Source organism: Zeus faber, assembly GCF_960531495.2.
Source record: "Zeus faber genome assembly, chromosome: 9".
In the NCBI taxonomy this organism is placed as follows: Eukaryota; Metazoa; Chordata; class Actinopteri; order Zeiformes; family Zeidae; genus Zeus; species Zeus faber.
In genome coordinates, this window is record NC_137197.1 from 6,392,435 (window position 1) to 6,416,112 (window position 23,678).

The 23,678-nt window shown below is 46.3% G+C and overlaps 2 protein-coding genes across 2 annotated transcripts; both read right to left on the reverse strand.

Moving 5' to 3' along the window:
- Window positions 1-6,619: 6,619 nt before the first annotated feature.
- Window positions 6,620-17,596, reverse strand: trmt9b (tRNA methyltransferase 9B). The gene is made up of 4 exons (XM_080006836.1): window positions 17,523-17,596; window positions 9,886-10,084; window positions 9,328-9,501; window positions 6,620-8,913 (listed from the first exon to the last, which is right to left on the reverse strand). Exons 2-4 carry the CDS (start codon window positions 10,040-10,042, stop codon window positions 7,988-7,990), a joined length of 1,257 nt encoding a protein of 418 aa, XP_079862962.1. The 5' UTR covers window positions 10,043-10,084; window positions 17,523-17,596; the 3' UTR covers window positions 6,620-7,987.
- Window positions 17,597-20,713: 3,117 nt separating this feature from the next.
- Window positions 20,714-23,571, reverse strand: n4bp2l2 (NEDD4 binding protein 2-like 2). The gene is made up of 5 exons (XM_080007044.1): window positions 22,602-23,571; window positions 21,966-22,090; window positions 21,592-21,680; window positions 21,401-21,477; window positions 20,714-21,072 (listed from the first exon to the last, which is right to left on the reverse strand). The coding sequence occupies exons 1-5, from the start codon at window positions 23,498-23,500 to the stop codon at window positions 20,907-20,909; spliced, it is 1,356 nt and encodes a 451-aa protein (XP_079863170.1). The 5' UTR covers window positions 23,501-23,571; the 3' UTR covers window positions 20,714-20,906.
- Between the last annotated feature and the right edge of the window lie 107 nt (window positions 23,572-23,678).

A 23,678-nucleotide genomic window follows, 5' to 3' on the forward strand; every position in this document is an offset into this window, starting at 1 on the left:
GCCACCGCCAAGGCCGCCACCGCCAATGCCAATGCCGACGCCGACGCGGCCGTTTGTCTTCGGGTGATTTACGGTAACCATAACCATCGCGGCTTCCCGCCCCGGAGCGCAGGGTGGGGACTGACAGGGGTCGCGACCCCAAACCCCGGAGGAGCAGGACCCCGGGCCTACGAGGCCGCGGCTGGCGCATGGCGCGGTTGTCGCACGGATTTCGCTAGGAAGGTGAGACGTGGACGAGGAGGAGGGAACGTTCCCGGCAGCAGATGGAACGCGACAAAGGCAAAGTTGCACGTCGAGAGAAATGTTGAGGAAATACAAGATAAATAGGAACTAGATTGATAAAGTCATGCACAACAGACAAGGCACCACGGGTAATGGCACCGAAGAAACAAAACATGACGAAGCCACAGCTGCTGCTCCTTCTTGACATATGTAATAAAGTGTCATTTACAGCATTAAAAATGGAAAGTTGTGGGATCAACCAACTGATCAATAACCAGTTGAAATGCCTCTTACATTACTTACAGTACAAACTCTGACGTTTGGGAGATTTCTGTTTTTATTGGAGCCGTGCAGCATGTGACGGTTCCTCACCAGCAGCACGTCCACATCAAGCGGCTGCAGCGCGTTCCACTTCTGTGCACACGCAGGTTTGAAGTTTCACAATAAATTGAAAAAAAAAACAAAAAAAAACAAAGATAAATCCTGGTGCTCTGTGTTTTTTCCAGCCGCTCACAGGCCGCGCTGACGTATCTGTTCCTGTGGTAAAAACAAAACGTGCCGTGTAAATAAAAGCACCAGACTCATTCATCTAAAATGTGAAGCTGATAAAAAAAAAATTAAAAAAAAAACATTCCAAGAAGATGATATAAAGTCCAACTTCATGAAATAAAGCTCCATATCAAAGAGATTCATATCAACCTCGTCCAAAGATGCACAAATGACATCATGTAGTATCACAGGAGAGAAACTACATAAGTCACTGTTTTGTTGTGTATTGTGTGTACAACTTCATAAAGATCAAAGTGGAAAGACGACGCTGGGGGGGCCACTTGGAGGGTGCTCCAGGGGGCTGCTCGGAGGCGGCTCGGGGCGGCTCGGGGGCCACTCGGGGCCGCTAGGGGGCTGCTAGGGGGCCACTCGCGAGCGGCTTGAGGGGCCGCTTGGGGCCGCTCAGGGGCCGCTCGTGGGCAGCTCTGGGGGCCACTAGGGGGCGGCTCTGGGGGCCGCTAGGGGGCCCATCGTGGGAGGCTCGAGGGGCCGCTCGGGGGCCATTCGAGGGGCTACTTGGTGAGCCGCTCGTGGGCCACTCAGGAGGCCGCTCGTGGGCCGCTTGGGGGCCACTCGGGGCCCTTTTGGGGGGGGTGCTCGGGGGCCGCTCGGGGGCCACTCAGGGTTTTTTTCTCCGCCTCCGATGTGTAAATACGGTCGGGAAACGCGTCGTCGGAGACCCCTCGGGAGCGCCCGCTCCGCCCACCGGGCGCCGGGGGCCTTCGCCGACTTGGAAACGCGCCGTGACCGCGTGGATGTTGCGCAAACCGCGTCGAGAAGGTGAATCGGATCGGCTCCGCCCCGGAAACCCGGACAAGCGCGGGGCAAAAAAAAACAGAAACAAAAAAAAAACGCGGATCATTAGTAAAACATTCCTGCCATTCCACAGTCTGACTCCAGATCCCCGTCCCAGCTCAGCTCCAGCCGCGGATTCCCGGCATTCCGCAGAGCACGGCCACATGTTCCCCATTACCTCCCCTGAAACTCGCACCCGCTCGGTAGCCTCGAACGTTTCTTGACGGGGATACTTTTTATTTTTATTTTTATTTACTCATTTTTAAATCAAGCATGAAGGGAAAAAGCTGAGAAAATCAGTTCCCTCGGCGTGCCCAGCACGGGCTGTTGCTTACGTCACGGTGCAAATTGTGTCAGTGCGAGAACTTAGCGTCTGGAATGATGTTTGCCGGGTGTTAGGAAGCCTCCGGCGACTAATTCGGTATCTCCAAAATGCCCCCGGAGGAGAGGGGTTATTATGTCTCCCATGGAGCAGACCTCCACCGCTATTAATTATTCATCAGAAAACGCCGAAGGTTGATTGTGACGGAAAAAATAATCTCATTTCCCATCTATCTTATTACCACTCTGGAACACAAAAGGTTTGTTGCGTTAATAATAATTTGATATCCCTAAACATGTCGGACATTGAGTTGTTGAGATGAGGACGCGTTATTTGAGAGCTGTGTTGTGGAATCCGGTGATTTTACGACAAGACCGCAACCTGTTCAAGGGCGATTATGTCATGTACATTTTGTACTTATATGGTGTAACTTCAATGTTGGTTGATTATCATTAAACGAATCTGATCAAATTCTGTGCCTTGTTCACAACGCAGTGTGTGCTGTCGACAAACTGCCACCGCGACAAACACTGGAACTTAGTTTAGGTCATAATGGTAACTGCGTTGGAAGGATAAATAAGATAAATGACAGATAAATAAGATAAATAATGTGATAGATAAGATAAATAAGATGACAAATAAGATAAATAACAAATAAACAAGATAAATAATGTGATAAATAAGATAAATAAGGTGATAAATAACATAAATAAGATTATTAGGGTGAAAAATAACGTAAATAAGATTAGTAAGGTGATAAATAACATAAATAAGGTGATAAATAACATGAATAAGATAAATAGGGTGATAAATAACATGAATAGGATTAATAAGGTGATAAATAACATAAATAAGATTAATAAGGTGATAAATAACAAATAAGATAAATAAGGTGATAAATAACATGAATAAGATTAATAGGGTGAAAAATAACATAAATAAGATTAATAAGGTGAAAAATAATGTAAATAAGATTAATAAGGTGACAAATAAGATAAATAACAGATAAATGAGATAAATCAGGTGACAAATAATATAAACAAGGTGATAAATAATATAAATCATTTGATAAGTAAGATAAACAAGGTGATAAATAAGATAAATCATTCGCTAAATAAGGTGATAATATGATAAATAACATAAATAATTTAATAAATAAGGTGATGAATACGATAAATAAGATAAATAAGGGATGTATAAGATAAATAATGGATAAATAAGATAAATAAGGGATACATATGATAAATAAGGTGATAAATAAGGGATGAATAAGAGCGCGGCCGTCGGCTCTTTACTACAGTAAGAATGAATTCATCTCAAACAGCATGTCGCTCTCTCTCCTGCTGCAACACGCTCGACCAGCCCTCGCAATCAAACAGCGAATTCCTTACGTCCCGATAGCGACGGAGGCCGGGTCGGGGGAATCAGAGGTTGGGCTCTGGCATCACGCGGTAATTGACAGGTCTGTTTTGAACGACGTCCCTCCCCCCGACAGACTGAAAAACACCTTAATTTCCCGGAAGAGAGAAGGAAAAGAAAAAAAACAAAAACGGGCGGTGACGGGATGAGAGGGGCGGCCGGGAGACGACGGCCCTTTCCACCCGGCTCGACGCAGCGTAGGCGCTGCGTGACAACCGACAGCGGCCGTGCGTGAACCGGCTCTCTGGGCCCGTGCCCGAGCTGCCAGTCGGCTGTCGGGCCTTTTCAGGTCGAGCGGAAGTGGAAGGTGTTTGAGCTGGAGAGTTCATTCCAGATGATTCCAGTTGAGATGAATGAGGAACTGTCCGTCATCCGGGTTCCCTCGCTCCCCCTTCCCTGCTGTTGAGGTGGGGGAAGTGAACCAGCGTAGATAGGAGGAGCACAGCATCCCGGCCAATTGGAAGAATTGTGTAAGTGTAATTCAAAGTTTTCAAATTTAACGCGCCAAACTTTTATGAGCCAATCATACGACCCAACGCTGGAAGGGATTCTCTTCTCATCCCTGCCCTGTGTTATGAGCGGCTCCGGGGCCCTGCGCCCGGGGCCGAGCGACGGTCCGGTTTCTTATCTGCACCACCTTCCGCTGGGGATTGCATAATCCTCCTCGCCACAATGCACACATATACACACACACCGATAAATGACACTTAAACACACACTCTCTCTCTCTCACACACACACACGCACGAGCACACACACACACGCAGACGCACACACACACACACACACACACACACAGCGCCATTAACACACGCATACGTGCATGGGTGCATGAATAAATACACTTTCTCTCTATCATACACACAGGTAGGGATCACACAAACACACTCTCACACTGAAACACAAAAACACACCCTCCCTGTCCCTCTCTCACACACACTCACACACACACACACACAAAGAGCTTCTCATGGGACATGGCCGACAGAAAGCCAGACAGTGACCTTGAGCTGCAGAGGCAGATGGAGGAGCGGAGCCAAAGACAAACGTTGGGGGAAAAGACATATTGCATTGAGTGCAAAATAAGAACGAGAAAAAACACAGTGTTTGCTCAACCGAAACAAACACGTTTTACTATTCAGGAGGTGACAACTTGAGATGCAAGCTTAAAAAAAAAAAAACTTAAAAAAAACAATAATAGTAAAGAAATGATGAACCAGCAATACCTCCGAGTATCTGTTTGGCTGATGTGGAAACTGCTCTCCAGTCAAAATTGGCCGGATTTCAAACCAATATTTGTTTACCACTGATGAAAATATTTAGCAAATTCAGCACATCAGCATTGGCTGGAGAAATGCCTCCTAAATGCCTCCAGAAATCCACAACAGCTTAACGACTTGCAACACGCCACTTACCCTTTTTTTTACAGATTTCTTGACACTTATCGCTGGTGGAAGCCGTAAATCTCTCACGGTACCGACCCGGGGCCGACCTGTACCACGGTGAAGCTCTGCCAGGGTGGTGTCAGGGCGTCGCCCCCCCGCCCACCCCCCTCCTCCTCCTCCTCTCGCAGCACCCAGCACCACGCTCCGCTCAGTGGGAGGTGAACTGGGACGCCTGTAAAAGGGCATGGGAGGAGTGGATCGGGCTGGAAAAAAGCTGGAGAACAGCGGAGAGAGAACCAGGTGTTGCCTCTCACACACACACACACACACACACACACACACACACACACACACACACCACACACACGCACCTGATGGTGAAAGATAAACAAAGGCAAAGACAAAGATGGAGGAAAACAGGGTTTACATGAGCTGCCATTATGTCTCTACGTGTTTTTGATATTCACATGAACCAGAGAAGGTTAATAACTCTCACTGACGTCCATATCATAACCACAAGTGGTTAAATATATTTCTCCCCGAGTTCTACTTGGATCTTTTGTTGTTTTTGGACGGTGTTAAAATAATATCATTGGATATGATTTAATATGAATTGTGAACTGATAGGGTGTGATACATTGTACCACCTCCAAGAAGAAACCAATGGATTCGTACCCAAATTGTTTACGTAAGTTTCCTCACATATCTATTCACTATCACATTCAAAAGGACGAATCTTATTATTGTTCAGCCTATTTATGTTAACTTTAAAGGTTTTATTTGTTTGTGGGAGCACTTGCCATCAAATTGCACTCATCCATAAAGAAAATAAAACGACAACTTCTTAAAATTCTGATTCCTTACAGCTACCCTGCAGACGCTTTGATTGTTTCTCATGAATGAATGTATTTATTTGTGTGTTCTGCTTCTGTGTGGACCTCAGGGAGAAAAGTGCCCATTTTGGTTGCAAATAATGGGCATCTGAGTAAACAAACAATATTATTTGTATTCCCGAACTCAAGATTAATAAATAGACCTGCACACGGCATCCAGTTTGTGCTAGGATTTCAAAGTGTGACTGCTTGACCGCTAGTGTGACTGCTTGCAGAGGAGGATGGTGCAGATGACAGAGGTACAGACAGAGGTATTTAAAAATAAACAGGCCCTTCAGGCCACACGAGTGCATCTCGGTCCCTTCTCAAAATACAAGACCCATCGACAAAGAAATGGATGATAATTTGTTATTCTGAATGTCAATTATAATTATTTATTATTATTGATTATAAAAAATAATTCCTTTCAGGTCTAGGAGAATGGTTATTAAAAAGGCATTTGGGAACACAGGAAGAAAGAAAAGGATTTAGTTTAAAACCGATAGACATGATTCTATCGGGACACATGAAAAGAAAAATACAATTTAATTGAGATTAATCTCTGAATTCTGAGCAAAAAAAAAAGAAATGACCCACGTGGTCAGGTTGTAATTCTCTTGAATTGCCACTTCAGACCAGCAGGGGGCAGCAGAGTCCAACACTGGAGAGACTGAACAAAAACACATCAACCAAGAGTGGAAACTGCACTGTATTGTCATCCATAATATTTATGTATATTTATACATCTGGGGACGGATGAGAAATTTCTGCTGTTTTACTTTTTTAGTGAGTCAGTTACTCACCATGTCAACAAATCTAAAATTGTACACGTTATAATAAAACAGCCTCCATAAATTCAGAGCACATCTCAAAACGTCGGCCAAAAAAGGTTTATGTATCTAATCTGAAACACGAGCAACCAAGTACATAACAGCAACTGCCCCGTAAGGAATAAATCATTCGGTTGAATTTAACTGATCGCCCCTTAACTGGCCGACACATCCAAGCCCACGCAAAAAACGAACGGAAGAGAAAACAGAAACAGTTGTGGACAAAAGTGATTTAATAAACACAAAACTACAATAAAAACAACATCACACACACACACACGCACGGTTGGTCCAGACGCGCTGTACTGTAGGCGTGGGCATGTTCCTTGGCACAGTGAGTACAGATCCACGCCGTGTTTCAAGTTTTTGTCATTGGCCAACATGGAGCAGCAAGCAGCGGCATACTTGCAGTACAGTGCAATGTTGATTCACAGTATATATCAGGCAGTCAATACACACACACACACACACACACACACACACACACACACACACACAGAGCAGAAACACTGGTACCACACTGCACAGATGCTTTGGAAGATAGTGATTGATTTCCGATCGGATACATGTTCCCATCCACACACACACACACACACACACACACACACACACACACACACACACACACACAAAAATTGCTTCAGAAGTTGGCGCCTCCATGTCTGCTTTTAAGACGTGTGCAACCCCGCAAACAGGCAGACGGCCGGTCAGAGGGCGTCAATGTCTGCCTGTATCATTAAGATGTTCATCGCTACAGACGACAAATAAAAAAAATAATAAAAAATACAAATAAAATCAACTCCTACAGTGCTTGGAAGGAGATTTGGCGCAGCCTCTACAGATGCCAGATCCTCCACTATTACTCAAATGGCTGTGGAGGTGTGGATTTCAGTCCACTCCAGTCCGGTCCGTACTCTTACTTTGAAACATGATGGGCGGACTGCGAAGACGAAACTGAAATTTCCTTTGCTCCCAAAGCGCAGGCAGCATTTTGGGAAGAGCGGCGAATGTTGCTGACACAGGCGACACTATAATGCTGCAAAGACACTTAAAACCAAATGGAAGAATTTAAATCACAGAAAGTAATCTTTGGCTAAGAGTAAAAGTCTTGTGGAGGAAGAGACAAATTAAGTCCACAAGGAGCCAGGAGACGGGACTAAATAAATATTGTCAGCGGCTTTCCATTTGGTTAAATAATTTGATAAACAGCAGACACTCAGAAGGAACACTGCACCAGATACTGCTTGTTGGTCAATCAGACCAAAAACTATCAACACAGCTGAACACTACACCATCAAACCTCTGAAACGGGTCTTTTGACTGGGAGGAAATATCGTCAAATTAAACTTGTGCCTCGTCCGGCCGGATCCCAGACCATTCTTTGTGCTTTCTGATGGCTAAAAACTAAACATTTACACAGTTTTATTAAACTTCTGGAGGTGGAGCACAAACACAAACATCAAGTTAAAAAGTTCTGTGCACTATTTCCGTAACGGCTGCACCCTTGTAGAGCTGGAGTGTCGGGTTGTTTCAATCTAAAAACCTGGAAATGTCCGTCGAGGTTAAAAGCCGAGACTGAATAAAACGGCAAAATCATATTTTCCAAACCTGAATTTTCTCCGCCACCACACACCAGTTGGCGTGGTCAAAGTACGAGTTGGTGACGTGAAGCTCCTCCACGTGGCGGTCTATGAGCTCGGCCAGCTCTCCCTCCCTGAACACATGGTAGTACCTCAGGCAGGGGCCCATCGGGGGCCTCTCGCCCTCTTCCGGGCTCTCCCTGCTCCCTCGCCTTTCCCCCCACTTTACCTCGGGGTCTCCGCCCTCTCCCCCGTCCCCGGGCGCCTTTGCGCACTCCTTCTGGCTGGGGACCAGATCCGGCAGCGCCTCAGAGCCGAAGCCCTGGACCATCGCCGGGGGGATGCCGCGCTTTTTGGGGCCGGCGCGCGCGTTCTCGTCCCCGGCCTCCTTCTGCCGCGACTCGAAAACGTCCTCCTCCGAGCCGGCCGCGGAGAAGAAGCTGGAGACCTGCTTGATGAGACCCCGCCCCCGGTACCACCTCCCGGCCCCGCCCTCTTGCTCGCCACTCCGGGACGACAGGGAGCTCAGGTCTCTGGAGGACGAGCGGGAGATGGCCAGGCTCCCGAAGTCGAACACCGAGTCCAGCGACCGGGAGAAGAACCACAGCCTCTGGCTCTTCTGCTGGGGCCCCGCGCACGCCCCGCGCAGGCCGTCCCCGTCCATCACAGAGGATGTGCTTTTCACTTTCCTGTGCTTGTCGGCGTGGTCGGCGGCGGGGTCGCCCGCGCTCTGCGCGCCGGCCCTCGCGCGGGGCCCGCCGTGCGGGGGCGAGAGGGGGTTCGGGTTCCAGGGCACGAAGATGTCCTGCTTCTCGAACTTACGGCGCTTCTGCTCCATGGCCCACACGTAGATCATGATGCGCCCGCCCACGCGCAGCGCCCGCGCCATCTCCTTTATTGCTCGAATACGCCGCTCTTTGGTGGACAGGTGATGGATGACTGCAGGAAATTAGAGACCGTCACTATTCATCTGAATGGAACGCAACGTGATGCACCGCTGTTTGCGTTTTTTTTCTTTCATGCTCCTAATGAGATGTATTTAACATTTGAATACAAACGTTATAAATTACAACCCAACTGCGTAGATCACCGTTGGCTTGGCAACACAACCTCCGCGAAGGTCCTGAGGGCTTATTTATGCTTCATCTGGCGGTAAACTGTAATTAATGTTCATTAGGGCCAATTTACATTTTTGACCAAATGACTGAATTAATTAAGAGCTCTGCTGAGATGTGACTCAGTGTGATTACACCTACACACACACACACACACACACACACACACTGGAACCATCATGTACTAAATCGTATGTAGTACGTTGTACATTTCGGACACAGCAGCAGTGTCTGTCACCTGCGATGGAGAGCACGGCGTCGAAGCACCCGTCCCTGTAAGGCAGGTGGAGCCCGTCGCACATCTGCACCTCGTGTCCTTGACTCCAGGCAAAGTCCACCAGGGGGCGACAAACATCGCAGCCCAGCTTGAACACCTCCTTGTTGATGTTGAGGTACTTGCCGTTTCCACAACCTGCATTGACAGACAATTCAACTCCACTATTTTAAAAGGGAAAAACAGAAAGTGGAGCGTTGGATTTCAACTAAACATATCTCGAACTATGAATTTAAAGGTTTTCATTTATTTAATATTCTCCAAAAACAAACACATCATATTGATCATACATAAAATAATTTTTAAAAGTGCACATTACTTGTACATGACATTTATTGCATGTAATCTGGGTTATCAAGAGTGTAGATCGGGGGCAGGGAACCTATTACGGGCCCATCACAAGACCTTCCATGATCCACTATTGTATATGTTATTGATAACCTCACCCCAAACAAGAAAAATGTTCTCCACCCCTGATGTAGACCATCAAAATAAAAATAAAAATAAAAAAGTGGCACTCACCCACATCGGCCACTAGGCTTCCGGGCGGCTGGTCGAGGAGGAACTGCCGCACCTTGGGCCAGGCTTTGTAGCGGATGTCGTTGAAGTAGGGAGCGATCTGGTCATAGACGCTGTGCACGTGGTCCCTCTCCAGCTGGGCGGCGGCGTCCTCCATCATGGTCGCCCGGGCTGCGTCACACAGCGGCCTCACACATCACGCCTGCAGGAAGTCAGCTCCAGTTCAGGGTTTACAGCTGCATCGGTCTCAGCGGCTTTACACACTCGGGTTAAACAGAGAACTGGCAAGTCCTCAGTACGACTGGCTATGGAGTATTGAAATGTTCGGTTTGACACCTATGCAGGACTGAGCGAAAAAAAAATTAACTTAGAGTATATTTACAGATGACTTTTAGAATTAGACATGTTTCTGCCTGTGATAGAAAATGAATTATATTTCTTATATTAGGAAATAACCTTTTGTACCTTGCATGGCCCTTAAAAACACATTCCTCTGTTATATAGTGATCAGCCACCGTCCTCTGAGATAATGATTTCATTGCTTTGCATACACATTCCTTTTCTTCTCAAGAGCAGCCCCGGGGGGCTTTGAATAATGTTGTGGCATCCAGAAAATACCAAGAAGCCACTCATGTGAGTGGGGAGAAGATTGCATTCTGTTTCAGCAAAATGCGACGGTAACTTTGAACGGAGTTTGACTGCGTGGAATGTGATTGTGAAGCGTAGTCTCGTGAATGGCACCAATGGCACGCAAGCTCTCACGGTATAAAGGCTTACGAAACAGGGTTACCTCACCCTGCACGCAGTGAGACTCTCTCCAACATGTCAAATCTTTACGGAAGACTGAAAACTCAAGCCCCTCTCCCACATGAGCCTCCTATATGGAAAAGCTCTGTGTGGAGTCTGTTCCCACATACATGACTGTTACGGAAACATCATGTAACGCTCGCACTCGATGTGTCTAATGTCACGTGAGACGAGGCAACAGACGCGGTTTTTAAGACCAGCGCGTCGCTCCCCGTCTCCCCGCCCCACGGACTCTTCCCTCAACTGACCAAAGAGGGGACAGAGCCCCCGTCCCCGGACACAACAACCCTTAAAGCCAATGTTATTAAATCAGTGTGATCATTTTAAACCTGTCCTACACCCTCTGCCTGCGGAGAAGGAACCTTCTCCACCCGTTCTACTTCTCCCTGTCCGCTCACGCCCTCCAGCTCAGCCCTGCGGTGCAGCCGGTGAGGGAGCAAAGTGCTTCTCTCGATGTCCCTGCACCGCGCCCCGAACTGTAAAAGACACGACCAGACTGAGTGGCATTTTCTTTTTCAAGAATAGGAGAAAAATAAAAGAATATAAAAGACCTGTCTCGCAGAGACTGGGCATGTTTCAGTTTCTTGTCTTTGCAGCCAAGCACCACGGTTCGGACTCAACATTGTTCCATTCCCACATACTTCAATTCACAGCCACTCTGGAAATTTGCCGGAAAAAGTGGGGAGATTTACAGAACATCGACACCGGATCCCTTTAACACGACGCCACCACGGAACATTGCCGGTAGATTTACGGCTTTCAGCACAAGTGGGAAAGGGGCTTAAATAAATACAGTATATGAGTGAATGCGTCCTGCAATTTTCAGAAGGTTTTCAGAAGGTGGGGGATCCCTTCCGGTGAAAGGTCTTGTGATGTGTGACCCCCTGTAGCCGATCAGTCATGTAGTGTGAAAACCACAACACCTTCAAGTTTCTCGATCACAAGGCAGAAAGTTGTGTCGCGTGAACACTGCAGCCGTCTGAACACTTTGAAAGTCGTGCGGTGTGCCCAGTTTAATTATCCTAATACACTGTGCGGCTGAGATTCTGGGAACCTGCTCGCAGAATGCAAATGGACTTGGATTTGCATTCGGGGAATTGTTTTCTGGGGGGACCCCACTGCCCCGCCTGACGCTGCCAGCGCAGTTCCGTGATAATGGAGAGCTTCCGCCGCCTCCTCCACGTAATCCATAACCACACGGAGACAATATGGTCGAATTGAAGTGGAATTTCTCGCTTCTGGTGTTTATTTGGTGGTCTGCCATGGTTACGGAGGTGACGTCACCCCTTGCAGTCGTTCGAGTCGATAGACTTTATAACTTTACTTTATCAAAATGGTTTCACATTCTTACTTGACATTACACAGAACAGTGAATACCACAGAATAACCTGAGCTGCCCGCGTGCGTCAAAGGCCGCTCGTGCCAAGTTCAACAACGGGCAAGTAACTCAAAAACTCAGTTTTGAAAATAAGTTGAGATACAAAGAAAACTTGAGGAACATACGCACTATTGGGGGAAAATATCATGCACTTTGAATGTTGGATAGCACGCCACAAACATTTTAATCCCGTCAAGGAAAAACTAAACATAGTTTTCTATGATCAAAGACTAATTTTTTTTAGCTCGTCTACGTCTGGTTTTCGACGTGGACCACGTTGAGTCACCCGAGTACAAGGCAGGAAGTGTTGCAGCAGACGACTGTGAAACTTTAGAGCATCATAGATCGAAATGGATGAATGAAATTGAGATGAATATCACTAGATCGATCAAGGTCCCAAAACAAGCATGTGCCTGTTGTCTGCTGACAACGACGCTGTGTTGGGTTGTGTTTATGGGCGGGGTTTCACCCCAAACTCTGGAACAAAAGCCAGTGAAACCAAAGATACAAATCAATCACCACGTCCACATAATGCGCCGCAGACGAGACTAAAAGAAGTGTACTTTGGTGGCAAACTACAAGTATTCAGTGATCCTAAAACCGTTGTTCGTAATGTTGAGTGGGCTCTTCAAATTTAAAACTTCCGCATTTGCGGGAATTTGAGTTTGCCGACTTGTTTCACCTTTGATCAGACGCTGCCACACATGGTTTTAAAAATAAACACATTGCCGTGTTTCCAAAGGACACTTGGTGAATCTGGGTATCGCTTGGTTTACTACCGCCTCTGACATCTCCAGATAACAACGCCCCTTTGTTTCCCTGTTCTCACTCCGTTTCCCCAGGGAAAGCGAGCGGCAGCATCATCGATAGCACGGAGGACTTCCTTAAACCGGTTCCATTAAAAAAAAAAAAACATGAGAATCACGTACATGTTCCACATCGTGAGACAATGAATACATCCATTGATTCAACGATCGCCGCAATGGGTGTAACATGACACCCCCCAGACCCAACAAGGTCAAACAAGGTCGAGCGGGAATGTGTTGTTGAGCAGCGACTCCCTCTCCGGCAATTTACCGTTTAACATTTAACCCTCCAGCCGAAGCTTCCGTCGCCTGCAGCGCTCGCAAATCGATCCACCGCATTGACAGCCCTCCGTGCTGCTGCCCCCAATGCGAAGACAGATCAGTGCGCCTGCTCCACCCAAAGCCCTTCAAGTACCTGGTCGGTGCAAGGTAAGTTCCAAGCAATGACTTTGACTGAAGGTGATCCGAGGTGATCAGACAGAATAACAACTGACACACAATCCGTTGTTGTGGATCAGAGGCGTGCGTCAGGCAGAAAATCAAAGTTGCATTTCTTTCAATCCTGACATTGATATCGGCTCTTGGATTTCGATTTGGTACTGGGGGATTTTCTCTGACACCGAGTCCTGGCTCGATACCGGTACTGGTCCCGCCCTCTTGCACCCGTTCCTTTGTTCCTCTACCCACCAGAGAAAAATACTTCGACTCGTAATCATATCTTAATAGGGAGAGAATTTTAGGCATATGTTTGGTGTTGAGAGGATATAAGTGTGTGTGTTTTTTCTTAAGTGCACAACCCAGTTCAGGACATGGATACGTTTTTCACCCCTGAATTCTGAGTGTTGGTGCCAGCCCCAGACCTTTTCTTTGGCAGTTTAAAGAAAAAAAAAAAAGGGGAACAGAAATAAAATTCTTTTTCACATGTTGAATGCCTAGAACAACCATGAAGTTCCCCTTTGAACTGATCTCTTTCCTTCTAATTTTTATCTTTCCCTTCAATTACCTTTTCGATTAGAATATCTTCAACCCAAACATCCACAGGAAACTGCGGAACCAGCTTGTTGATCTGAGGATCATCCAACAGTTGGATTCTTTTTTTTTTTTTTTTAAAACACATTTTAGAGAGTATAAGCAGAATTAGCAAAATATTCCTAAAAGGGGCAGTGTGCGGCAGCGTAGCTCAGAGGAGAAGCAAATGTTTTAGAGAGGAGGGTGTTTTGCCTCCAAAAGCGGTAAGATAACCCTTTATTAACTCGTGAAGGGATATTAGGGCCATGTGAGATTCAGGCTCGTCATGTCTATTTGACAAAGAGCAACAAATGAAGGAACCATGTAAAAGTGCACTTCCTTTGTCTATTTGAAATCTAATTTTGAATTTAATTACATCATTATGTGTCATTATGTGTCATCATGTGTCTTTTTTTTGATTCTCCGTCCCAAAGAGCGTGGGTTGTGATGGCCCGACGGCGGCTCTTCTGGTCCCAGTTAAAATCTCTCTCACCACGCTGGCGTCGTTTCCCCAACAACAACAACCACATCCAGACATTTTAAGGTTGAAACTATCCAAACGTTGTGAAACAGTCCTTTGAGCTTTTTTTGTTTTTGGCACCTCTTGTGTACATGTGATATTTTGGAGTAAACGATTTCATGCTCCATTGCCGTCATCATCAGAGATTATGATAGAGAAACAAGACTAAAGTAAAAAATATAAATAAATAAAAAGACATCCTGGATCAGACGCTGCCCGTGGCAGAACGCTGGACAGGGTGGCACAGAAGGGATGAAAATACACTCTGATTTAACCGCGTACCACAGTATCAATAACAGCCTCAGAAAAGCTGCCGTTGTTGACTAGTTATGGCTAAAATCAACTCCGATTATCCTCCCTGCACGACCCAATTTGACTACAGTCAAAGTGGGTTAGTGCGAGGAAAAATCTTCAGGGAAAACAAAAGAAGCGATAGATGACTGCTGATGAGTCAGATTTGCCGTCTCATCTAAAAAAACGATTATATAACGATAACATTGGATCAGAAAACTCACTCAATTTCTTTATAACACGCTTGATGCTTTCGTTAACTGGGTCTCTTTCAGCAAGTCTCCCAGAAAAAAATTATAATTATTTTAACATTTTTACCTGAATAAATCTATCCATAACTCACCTGTGAATATGGTTCCAAGAGCCATAAGCTGCCCTGATCTATATCATTTTGTAATATTTTATAATTGTCTGTTATTTTATTTCGTGCAGTATGAGTTGTAGCATCCAATGCGCTGCTTAGAATTCCCTGCTTTCCTCGACTGAAGAAACCACAAGTCTAACGTTGAACTGAGTGGCGGATTCTCAGCAAGGTCGCGCTTCTCCGGGACACGAAAGCCCATATGAAAACACGGCGCGTGCGTGCGGCGAAGGGCGCCCCGAGCGACGCCGACTCCTCAATAACCTTTAGAGGACCGTATCTTTGCGGCCATTCCTCATCGAGGCGGGGGGGACACAGTCTCCCAGGGTTAGGGTGAGCAAGTTCAGAAGCCCGACAAGTTTCTTCGGGTCTCCGAACAGTTTGGGGGATTAGCGCATGTTGTCTGTCCATGTCCCCGCGGCACCCGCGCAGAACCCAACGGCTCATCTCTGCGGGAGGTCTATTTCTGGACGGACGCACTGAGGAGAGAGAGAGAGAGAAAAGAAAAAAAAGACGGACGGCATCCCTTATGTAACGTCTCTCTTGAGCTCTGCGTATTGAGATTTTCCTCTCCATTCAGGAAACTGCAACACTGGGCCTTCATTACGTAACCACCAGCCGCGGCGATGAGAGCACTGAATCTGAATGACAATAGGGACCAAAATAAAACCCAGCGACGCCTGAGGAAACCCGCAAGGAAAAACCTCTTCGTATTCCGCTGCGCGTAGGTGTGTGCGCCGCCTCATCTGGCTCGACCTGGTACACGTCGCAGTTTGGGGGGGAAATCTCATTCGCTATTTAACATCTCCAGGTCCGTAATCCACGATCGGAACTCGATACATAAACCTTTACATGAACGGTGCATCAATGCAGCTCATCCGGTCAGGTCTGAGTCATGCAGGTAAAATGGGGGGCGATGAGGTTATTCTATGGACCAGTGGTCTCAAACCCAAATGACCCGGGGGCCCCCGGCCAGGTTGTCTTCTTCTACGCCGCGGGGCCATGTGGATCTTCAAGTGAAAACCGGCCTCTATTTTTTTGGGGGTTTGCCCCCCTCCTCGCACATTAGTGAATTGCTGCGTAATCCTCTGAGAAAGAACTCTCTTATGTTCTATTTAACTCTGTTTAATTCTGTTATATCAAATAGGAGCCTTTCTGTGTGGAGTTTGCATGTTCTCCCCGTGCTCACATGGGGTTTCCTCCACCTAATGTCAGTAAGGACCCCCCCCCCCAAAAAACATGCACACGTCATCGTCTGACCAGCGATGGACACTCGTCACCAGGTCCCCGGGTGCGTCGACGAACGCTGCCCACTGCTCCTGGCTGCCCCCCCGGAGGAAGGACAAGCCAGGATGAGTTAAATGCAGAGGCCTCATTTCACCGGCCACCATCCAAAGCGTGTGCGTGTGTCTGTGTGTGTGCGCATGTGTTGTAGTGCGGTGTGTTGCGTGATAATTAAAGATTCTTCTCTCTTCTCTCTCTCTGTTTCATATTTTGGAGAAGAAGAAGATTCTTTATTTATCACACACCACAACGCGAGCACGTGCGCACACGCACACCCCCTTCAATGGTGTAATGAGTTCTCTGCTTTTAACTTTGAAAACACTGAAGGACATCTGTGTGGATTCATTCAGTCTTGCGGGCCAGATTTATCAATTTACTACCACCACGTAGCGGGCCACATAAAATTGTCTGGCGGGCAGGACGCGGCCCTCAGACCCGTAGTTTGAGACCCCTGCCATATACACTAGAGATCTCTTAGGGGCTGGGCGATGCATAAAAAAAAATAATTTATATATATATATATATATATATATATATAATTATTATTTTATTTTTTTAGGACAAAAACCACAATGTTTTGACAATATTTGGGGGGTGGACTATTGATCTTTTCATTTGATATTTTCACACAAGACAAGATACAATATTACGACAAACCAGTCCTATATCACGATATGAATATCATATCGATATCATATGATATATTATGTCAATATCGTGATATGAGACTAGTGGAACAGGTTTGTCCATCGGGCAGATGTACGAATCAACGTGTTACAAACACAACATATATAAGTAATAACAAAATTATTACAAAATAACAACAACAATAATAATAATAAAACTGAAAAATGAGTATTTATACAAATATGTCCTAAAAATACAATACATTTTGAATAAATGTAAAAAATGTTCTGGGTGACACTGTTTGTAATAAAGTTTCCCTGAAGTGAGGGGGACAAGGATGGCCCCTGGATACACAACAAATGTGTTTATTTAATGGTGTGTTTATTATCATTTAAAAATACAATTTCATCAATTAATTTATTTTATTTTATTTTTTTGCTTGAAACCAAACAATAAGCAATGTGATTTATTTGTTTCTTTAACAAATGTGTATGTGCTCTAATAGATGTCTTCCGCCTGACACGAGCCAAGTGACCGGTTCTCCACTCACCCACTCACCGTCCACCCGCCGTCACGGCGCGGCTCCGGCTCCGGCTCTCCTCTCGCGTCCGCGGCGTGTCGGCTCAACGTCCACCTCCTTCATCCAGCCTACGCGGCGTGGTCTCTGCGCCGCGCACGGCACGCCGGCACGAAGCGCGCCGTCGGCCGCATCGCAGGCGACGGCGCGGGGGCTGGAGGAGCCGGAGTGCGGAGCCTCCCCGTGTCCCCTGGACGAGAGCTGGGCCGCGGGGGGGGCTGAACAGCGGCGCCTCTGATTGGCCCGCGTCGTCACGTGACGCCAATAATAAACACAATAGCAGCTGCTGCGTTCGCTTGAGATCGGAACTCGGAAAAAAAAATCTATCTCCCGCTGGAAGCGGCGCAACAGCGACGTGTCGAAGGTCTAAACTTCGATCTAAGCCACTCTGTAGCCCCCCCCCCACCACCGCCGCCGCACACACCGTGTAGGGTGCCTGTCGGAAACACGAGCTTACCGAACAAATAATAAATTGCGTCGATTTCCCCCCGAATTTCAACACACCGGCGACGGAACACCCGACACGCGGCGGTGGGGACAATCGATACGGAATCGCTGATCGCGAATGCAGCACAATGTGGACGGCGGAGCAATGCGAGTTGGACCTTCTGTGCAGATACAGTGGCGCATTTATTCTGATTTTGCAGGGATGTGGAGATTTGTTTATGAAAAACTGATCATGTTTGGCTTCATTTTAGATATGTATTCATAATCTAGTTATGGTGGCCAATGTATTGTTTTAAAGCACATGGACCAAATGTCATTTATTAATTGTATACCGCTTATGCTTAGGGGAACGACAAGAACACCATTCATAAATCTACTGATCAATTTTTATCCTGATATTTTCAGGAAAAATGAACAGGAAATTAACAGTTGTTATTTTAGATGCAAAGTTCCACTGGGAAGGATTCGGGGTGTCTTGAATCATTTGAATTGCACCTGACAGTTTGGAGTACTGTCCACTGCAAGAAGCCCATTTGTGTGGACGTTATTTATTCACCATCGGCTGTTTAAACAGGGTAAAACACACTGGGAGCAGGCCCTCTCATGGTGAAGCACTGTGATTTACAAAGGTACACCACATTGTATATTTTGCAAACCCCCATTTACATTGTTTTATTATGATCTTGCCGTTCACCTGAATGGAGAATACAGAAGAAAGACATTGTCTCAAGGTCTTGTTACACATAAACCATGTCAGCCTGTTGGGGGATTTAAAGCTTTGTTCATGTGCTTATGAGATTTTAAAAAGTAAAAAAAAAAGAATAGTGTATATATACACTGTAAAAAGTAATATAACATTCTGTATTGCTTATCAAAACAAACAATACAGAACAAAAAGACAACGTACAGTTGTATGTTTATGCAAACAGCTGATCCTGCGAGAATCCTAAAAATACCTGCAATGAATGAGCAGCTTCGATGGTTTCCGTTATAGTAATCGAATCTCAGAAGCGGTAATTTCATTTGGCCTGATGCCTGTCTCCAGCATTCAACGGTAGCAGCTGCCGTCGTGCAGGTCCAGGGTCAAGTCCTTCCAAATGCATCCAACTTAAACAAACAGACATACAAACAAACAAACAAACATCCAAGTTGTTGAAACTCACGTTTTGGCTGCACGCTCCACTTCTAGGCCATTTGTAAACACGCAACAAGCTGAGATCAGTAAGATCCACGAAACTGGTCGTTGAAGTGATACACAAGCTGTGATGTCATAAGAAACCCATTCAAAATCCTGGAAAAAGGGGCTTTTTTTTTTGGTCATTTAGAAAACATGAGACTTCTCCCACCCATGAGACATTCCTTTTAGTCTCTCCTAGATCCTCCTAAATCCTAGAACCTTCTTCCTGACACCTCAAAAGGTTTTAGGGCAAACAAAACATTACAACAAAGAGTCATTTTGTTCCAATCCCCCCCGATGTGGACGGGAAAAAAAGCAGTGCGGTGTGAAAGGAACACAGTGTCGACCTCGGTAAAGAGAACAGCAGGTTTGTGCAGGTGTGCGCTCCATTAGTCAACGCCCGAGGGAATAAGCTGGAACACAATGGGATTTCCTGCTGCTTACAATGCACCGTGACCCTCCCCGCACTCCCTGTTATTCTACATCAGTTTTATTAATGGGGGGAATATGAGCCTCCTTCCATGGGCTCCAGACTGTGCAGCGGCTCCTCGAGATTTGTTTTGCACGACCTGTGTCTGTTATCGTAGGAGGGGTTTCCCTCTGCGGCGCGTATCTCAACAACCATCGAAAAGACAGATCTCGAAAAAACAAGGGTTAAATCGCTTAAAACATGAATAGTGACGTTGTTATTCATATCTTCTTATATTCCATATATTCCTTCTTATATAATATACCAACAACGGCACAAGAATTCTTTCAATGTCCCTGTTTACCCCCCCCCCCTCCTTAAAAAAAAAAAAGGCACAAAAAAAAAAAAACACACCTTGCACCGGTGTCTTGTTTTTCAAAACGAGTCTGGGGCCTTGTTTATCCCCCATTGGTTTAGGAAATGGGAACAAACACCCCCACGGCTCCATGTGCTGAACAAACCCTCCTTTACTTTTTGGTTCAGCCGTTGCCTCTGTTAAAAATAAATAAATAAATATATAAATAAATAGGGGGAAAAAAAACCAGTGCTGATGAGCTGAAGGTTCAATCTTCTCCACCGGATCAATAAATGAAAATCGATCCCGTCGCTCGGTGTCTGGAACATTTCATGCGCCGGCTGGAACCGTTCATCTGGGTCGATGGAAACACAGAAGGGATTAGACTCCTCTCCGGCATCGCACCCGACGCAGCTCGGATCGGATTGACATTTGAGTCTGTGTTTAGTGGGACCAGAGGGGAAATATTGCAACAGATTTGAGGCCAGGACCTCCAGACCTCCAGGCGGCCTTGCAGCGCCCCCTATAGGTGATAAGAGGAAACAATGAGCGTTTATCTCACCTGAGCGGATTGGAAGCAAACCGCAAATTCACCGCATCTGTGAAAGTTAAGTCGCTGGTCTCATGCCCCCACCGACGCAAAAGCGAATCAGTGAAAACCAACAAAAAACTAAAGAGGACGCTGTCCAGATTTTTTTTTTTGCACAAGTCAAGTTTATTTGGACGGTCGAGTGCGTCTGCACTCACGACACTAAACCCACGTGAATAAAAACGACAACACAGCTAGAAAACAATTCAGTAAAAAAGGCATTTTCATAGCAAATTTCCTTACAAAGTAGGTCATTTAAATATAATTATCCAACAGTTCTCAAGATAAAATATATTTCACATCTGAAAAAACCCAAAGTCTTCAAATGAAGAAGTCCTGAAAATTGTTTACTTGGTTTTTAAAGTAAATTGCTGTTCTGGTGGAAACGTCAGTTAGTGTGCGAACTCCACTGTTGTGGTTGCCATGGCAGCTGTTCCCTCATGGTGACATGTTTGGGCTCCTCCGACCCCATGACGATGTCGATGGAAATGCGAGGGGGGAAGCGATCCAACATCTTAGCGATTTTCTCCAGAGAGACACCGTGCTTGTTCCTCCTGGAGGGAGCGCACACGCGAACACACACACACACACACACACACACACACACACACACACACACACACACACACACACACACACACACACACACACACACACACACACACACACACACACACACACACACACACACAAAATCAGGGCCGTCTGTTCACTATTGATGTCAATTTGGAATCCTTAAAAAAACACGTACATCTGACATGACGATATGGCTCTAGACATCAGATCTCTGTATCGGTGATATTTCCAGTCTGATGTCCAAAACCAGTGGTGGGATGGATCGTTACTTAATTCAATAGAAAATAATTATCGAGTTAAACCTACTTCTCCAGTTCAAAGGGGTCAAATTTCCACCTGGTGTCGGGTTCCTGAAAATAGATTCTGTATCCTCTCTCCAAGGCCTGTGAATGAGAGCGTTCATATTTCCTCGGGGTGCGAACAGGCGATGAGGTGAATATTAATCTGAGACGACGGAGGAAAATTAATTCCGGCTCAGAACGCAGAGCATTACGCACCATTTGGACGTAAGGCTTCATTTCCCAAGCTTGGATGTTGGTGTTATCAATTATGACAGGAGATTGGCGGTTGTGCATAGCTTCTTTAGCTATAAGTCAACAAGCCAAGACAAGAGGTTAAAGCACGTTGTGACAGAATTACACTCACTTTACGAGATCGGATTCACGTTTCTACAACAAAACGGATTTCTATGTGACTCAATCTAAGATAACCAGAAATGCGTTTGGAATGAGGCCCTGCTTGAAAAATCAAATGCACACACAAAAAAAAAAAAAAAAAAAGGTATCAATGGCGGAAATTTGTTTGGTCAAATTGAAAACAGCTGAGCACATCCAATACACATATACATATACAAGATCTGGGGAAACGTTACCTCGACTCTGGTTCCATTCGTGAGCCGCTCCAAGTAAGTTTGGATCATAGAGGTAGCCGTGTTTGTCTCCAAAGTAATCATCTGTGCTCAGTATCAAGCCGTTGGTGCCAGTGGAAAGCAACTCCCTGTCCAAACAAAGCAACAGTTTACTTATAGTGGGTAATTTAGGATGTGCCAAATACTCATTATTAGGTATTAGTAGTATTAGTAAGAGAGTAAGCTACTAGTTAGACGTTTTGACTGTTGTTTGACATCAAAATGTGCAATTAAAAAATATTTAGCACTGTTAATATAAAAATACATTTATATATATATATATATATATATATATATATGAAATAAATGTGCTCAACTGGTGTGCATGCTTGCTTCTTATGTCTACAGAAAAGCTTAAAATGAACATTTCTAGATTCTATATTCTAAAATGCACACTTCTTCATACGGTCGTTGGTACATTAAAGTCCTACGGGTATTTCCAAAACAGGTGTAATCTTCAAAGCTATTCGAAGGGCCAGTCTCCATTAATGTGTGGACCACATTTGGCCACCGGTTCAATAGGCCTGACATGGACCGTCAAACTATGTGGCTTCTAGTTGAAAAGAAACAAAACTTGTTAAAAACCAAACGTGGACTTACTGAGCCCTTGTTGTTTTCCCAGAACCAGGTAACCCCCTCATCAAGATCAGCGCCAAGGAGGGAGCACAGGGTGGGCGACTCCCCTGCTCCACTCCTTCAGTGTTTTGGGGGACCCTCCAGTCACAATCCCCGTTGGCAGGGGGTTCAATACTATTTACATCACTGGACCAGTGAACACCGTGACGATCCGACTCATCATAGCTACAACCCCACGTGCTCCTCCTCAAGTGGTGCGGAGAATCAAAGCCCTGAGACACTGGATTATAGTAACGGGGTGGTGGAAACCCGGGTCTGTGATTTGTTTGAAATGGGAAGCCTCCAGGCGGTCGATCCGCCATGGCCCCGGGGTTCCAGGTGTGGTGCGGATGGGGCATGAAGCCGGGTGGCGGACGGGGGAATGTACGTGGGGGCGGAGGGGGCGGGGCGCCGTAAGGTCTGTGAAAGCTGGGACATGGGGGTCTGTGAAATGGTGGGAAGGGCTGCCACTGGTGGGTTGGACTGGGATCAATCGCAGGCAGCATCTCACCATGACCCGGCCTCTGTCTTTTACACAAGTAGGGCTCATTCTGGACCTGGTGGGGCTGAGAGGGGCGCTTCTGACCGGCAACTGTGTCCAAGGGGTGGGGGGTCTTGGGACACATTCTCTCCCTGGTGGTCATTTTTAGCTGCTTATTTTCTGCATTGTTTTTAAGAGGTTGGGTTCCCGAGTCTTCTCCGGGGATACAAGAGGCACTGTTGGTGGACTCAACTTTCTCGAGCTCTTTGTAAAACTCCTCCAAGGTCTGGTCGATGTTCGGCCGCGGCTCAGCGCGGGCGGCCTCGGGAGGACGACATGCCGGGCCGATGAAAGTGGAGCTGGTGGTCCCCACCGCCCCCTTCAAGACGCCCTGCTTCCCCATGCCGCCGGGCCGCCGCTCGGCCCCCGCCCCAGAAGAGGCCGGAAACGTGTGGCCCGTCAAGGCCTCTTCAGTGGAATGTTTTCCCCCAGGATGGCGACCTGCAGCGAGGTCAGACATCTGCAGGAGAAGCAGACGTGTAAATAATGGGGATCGGACAACTTTTCTCCCATCACAATAT

Bases quoted from the DNA above. Each gene is read 5' to 3' on its own strand.
- trmt9b (XM_080006836.1), bottom strand. From the start codon at position 10,042: ATGATGGAGGACGCCGCCGCCCAGCTGGAGAGGGACCACGTGCACAGC. The intron at 9,502-9,885 runs GTGAGTGCCACT...CTGTCAATGCAG, and splicing joins AAGCCTAGTGGCCGATGTGG to GTTGTGGAAACGGCAAGTAC. The intron at 8,914-9,327 runs GTGACAGACACT...AATTTCCTGCAG, and splicing joins CGCCGTGCTCTCCATCGCAG to TCATCCATCACCTGTCCACC.
- n4bp2l2 (XM_080007044.1), bottom strand. From the start codon at position 23,500: ATGGGGAAGCAGGGCGTCTTGAAGGGGGCGGTGGGGACCACCAGCTCC. The intron at 21,681-21,965 runs GTAACGTTTCCC...GTTGACTTATAG, and splicing joins CGAATGGAACCAGAGTCGAG to CTAAAGAAGCTATGCACAAC. The intron at 21,478-21,591 runs GTGCGTAATGCT...TCTCATTCACAG, and splicing joins TGAAGCCTTACGTCCAAATG to GCCTTGGAGAGAGGATACAG.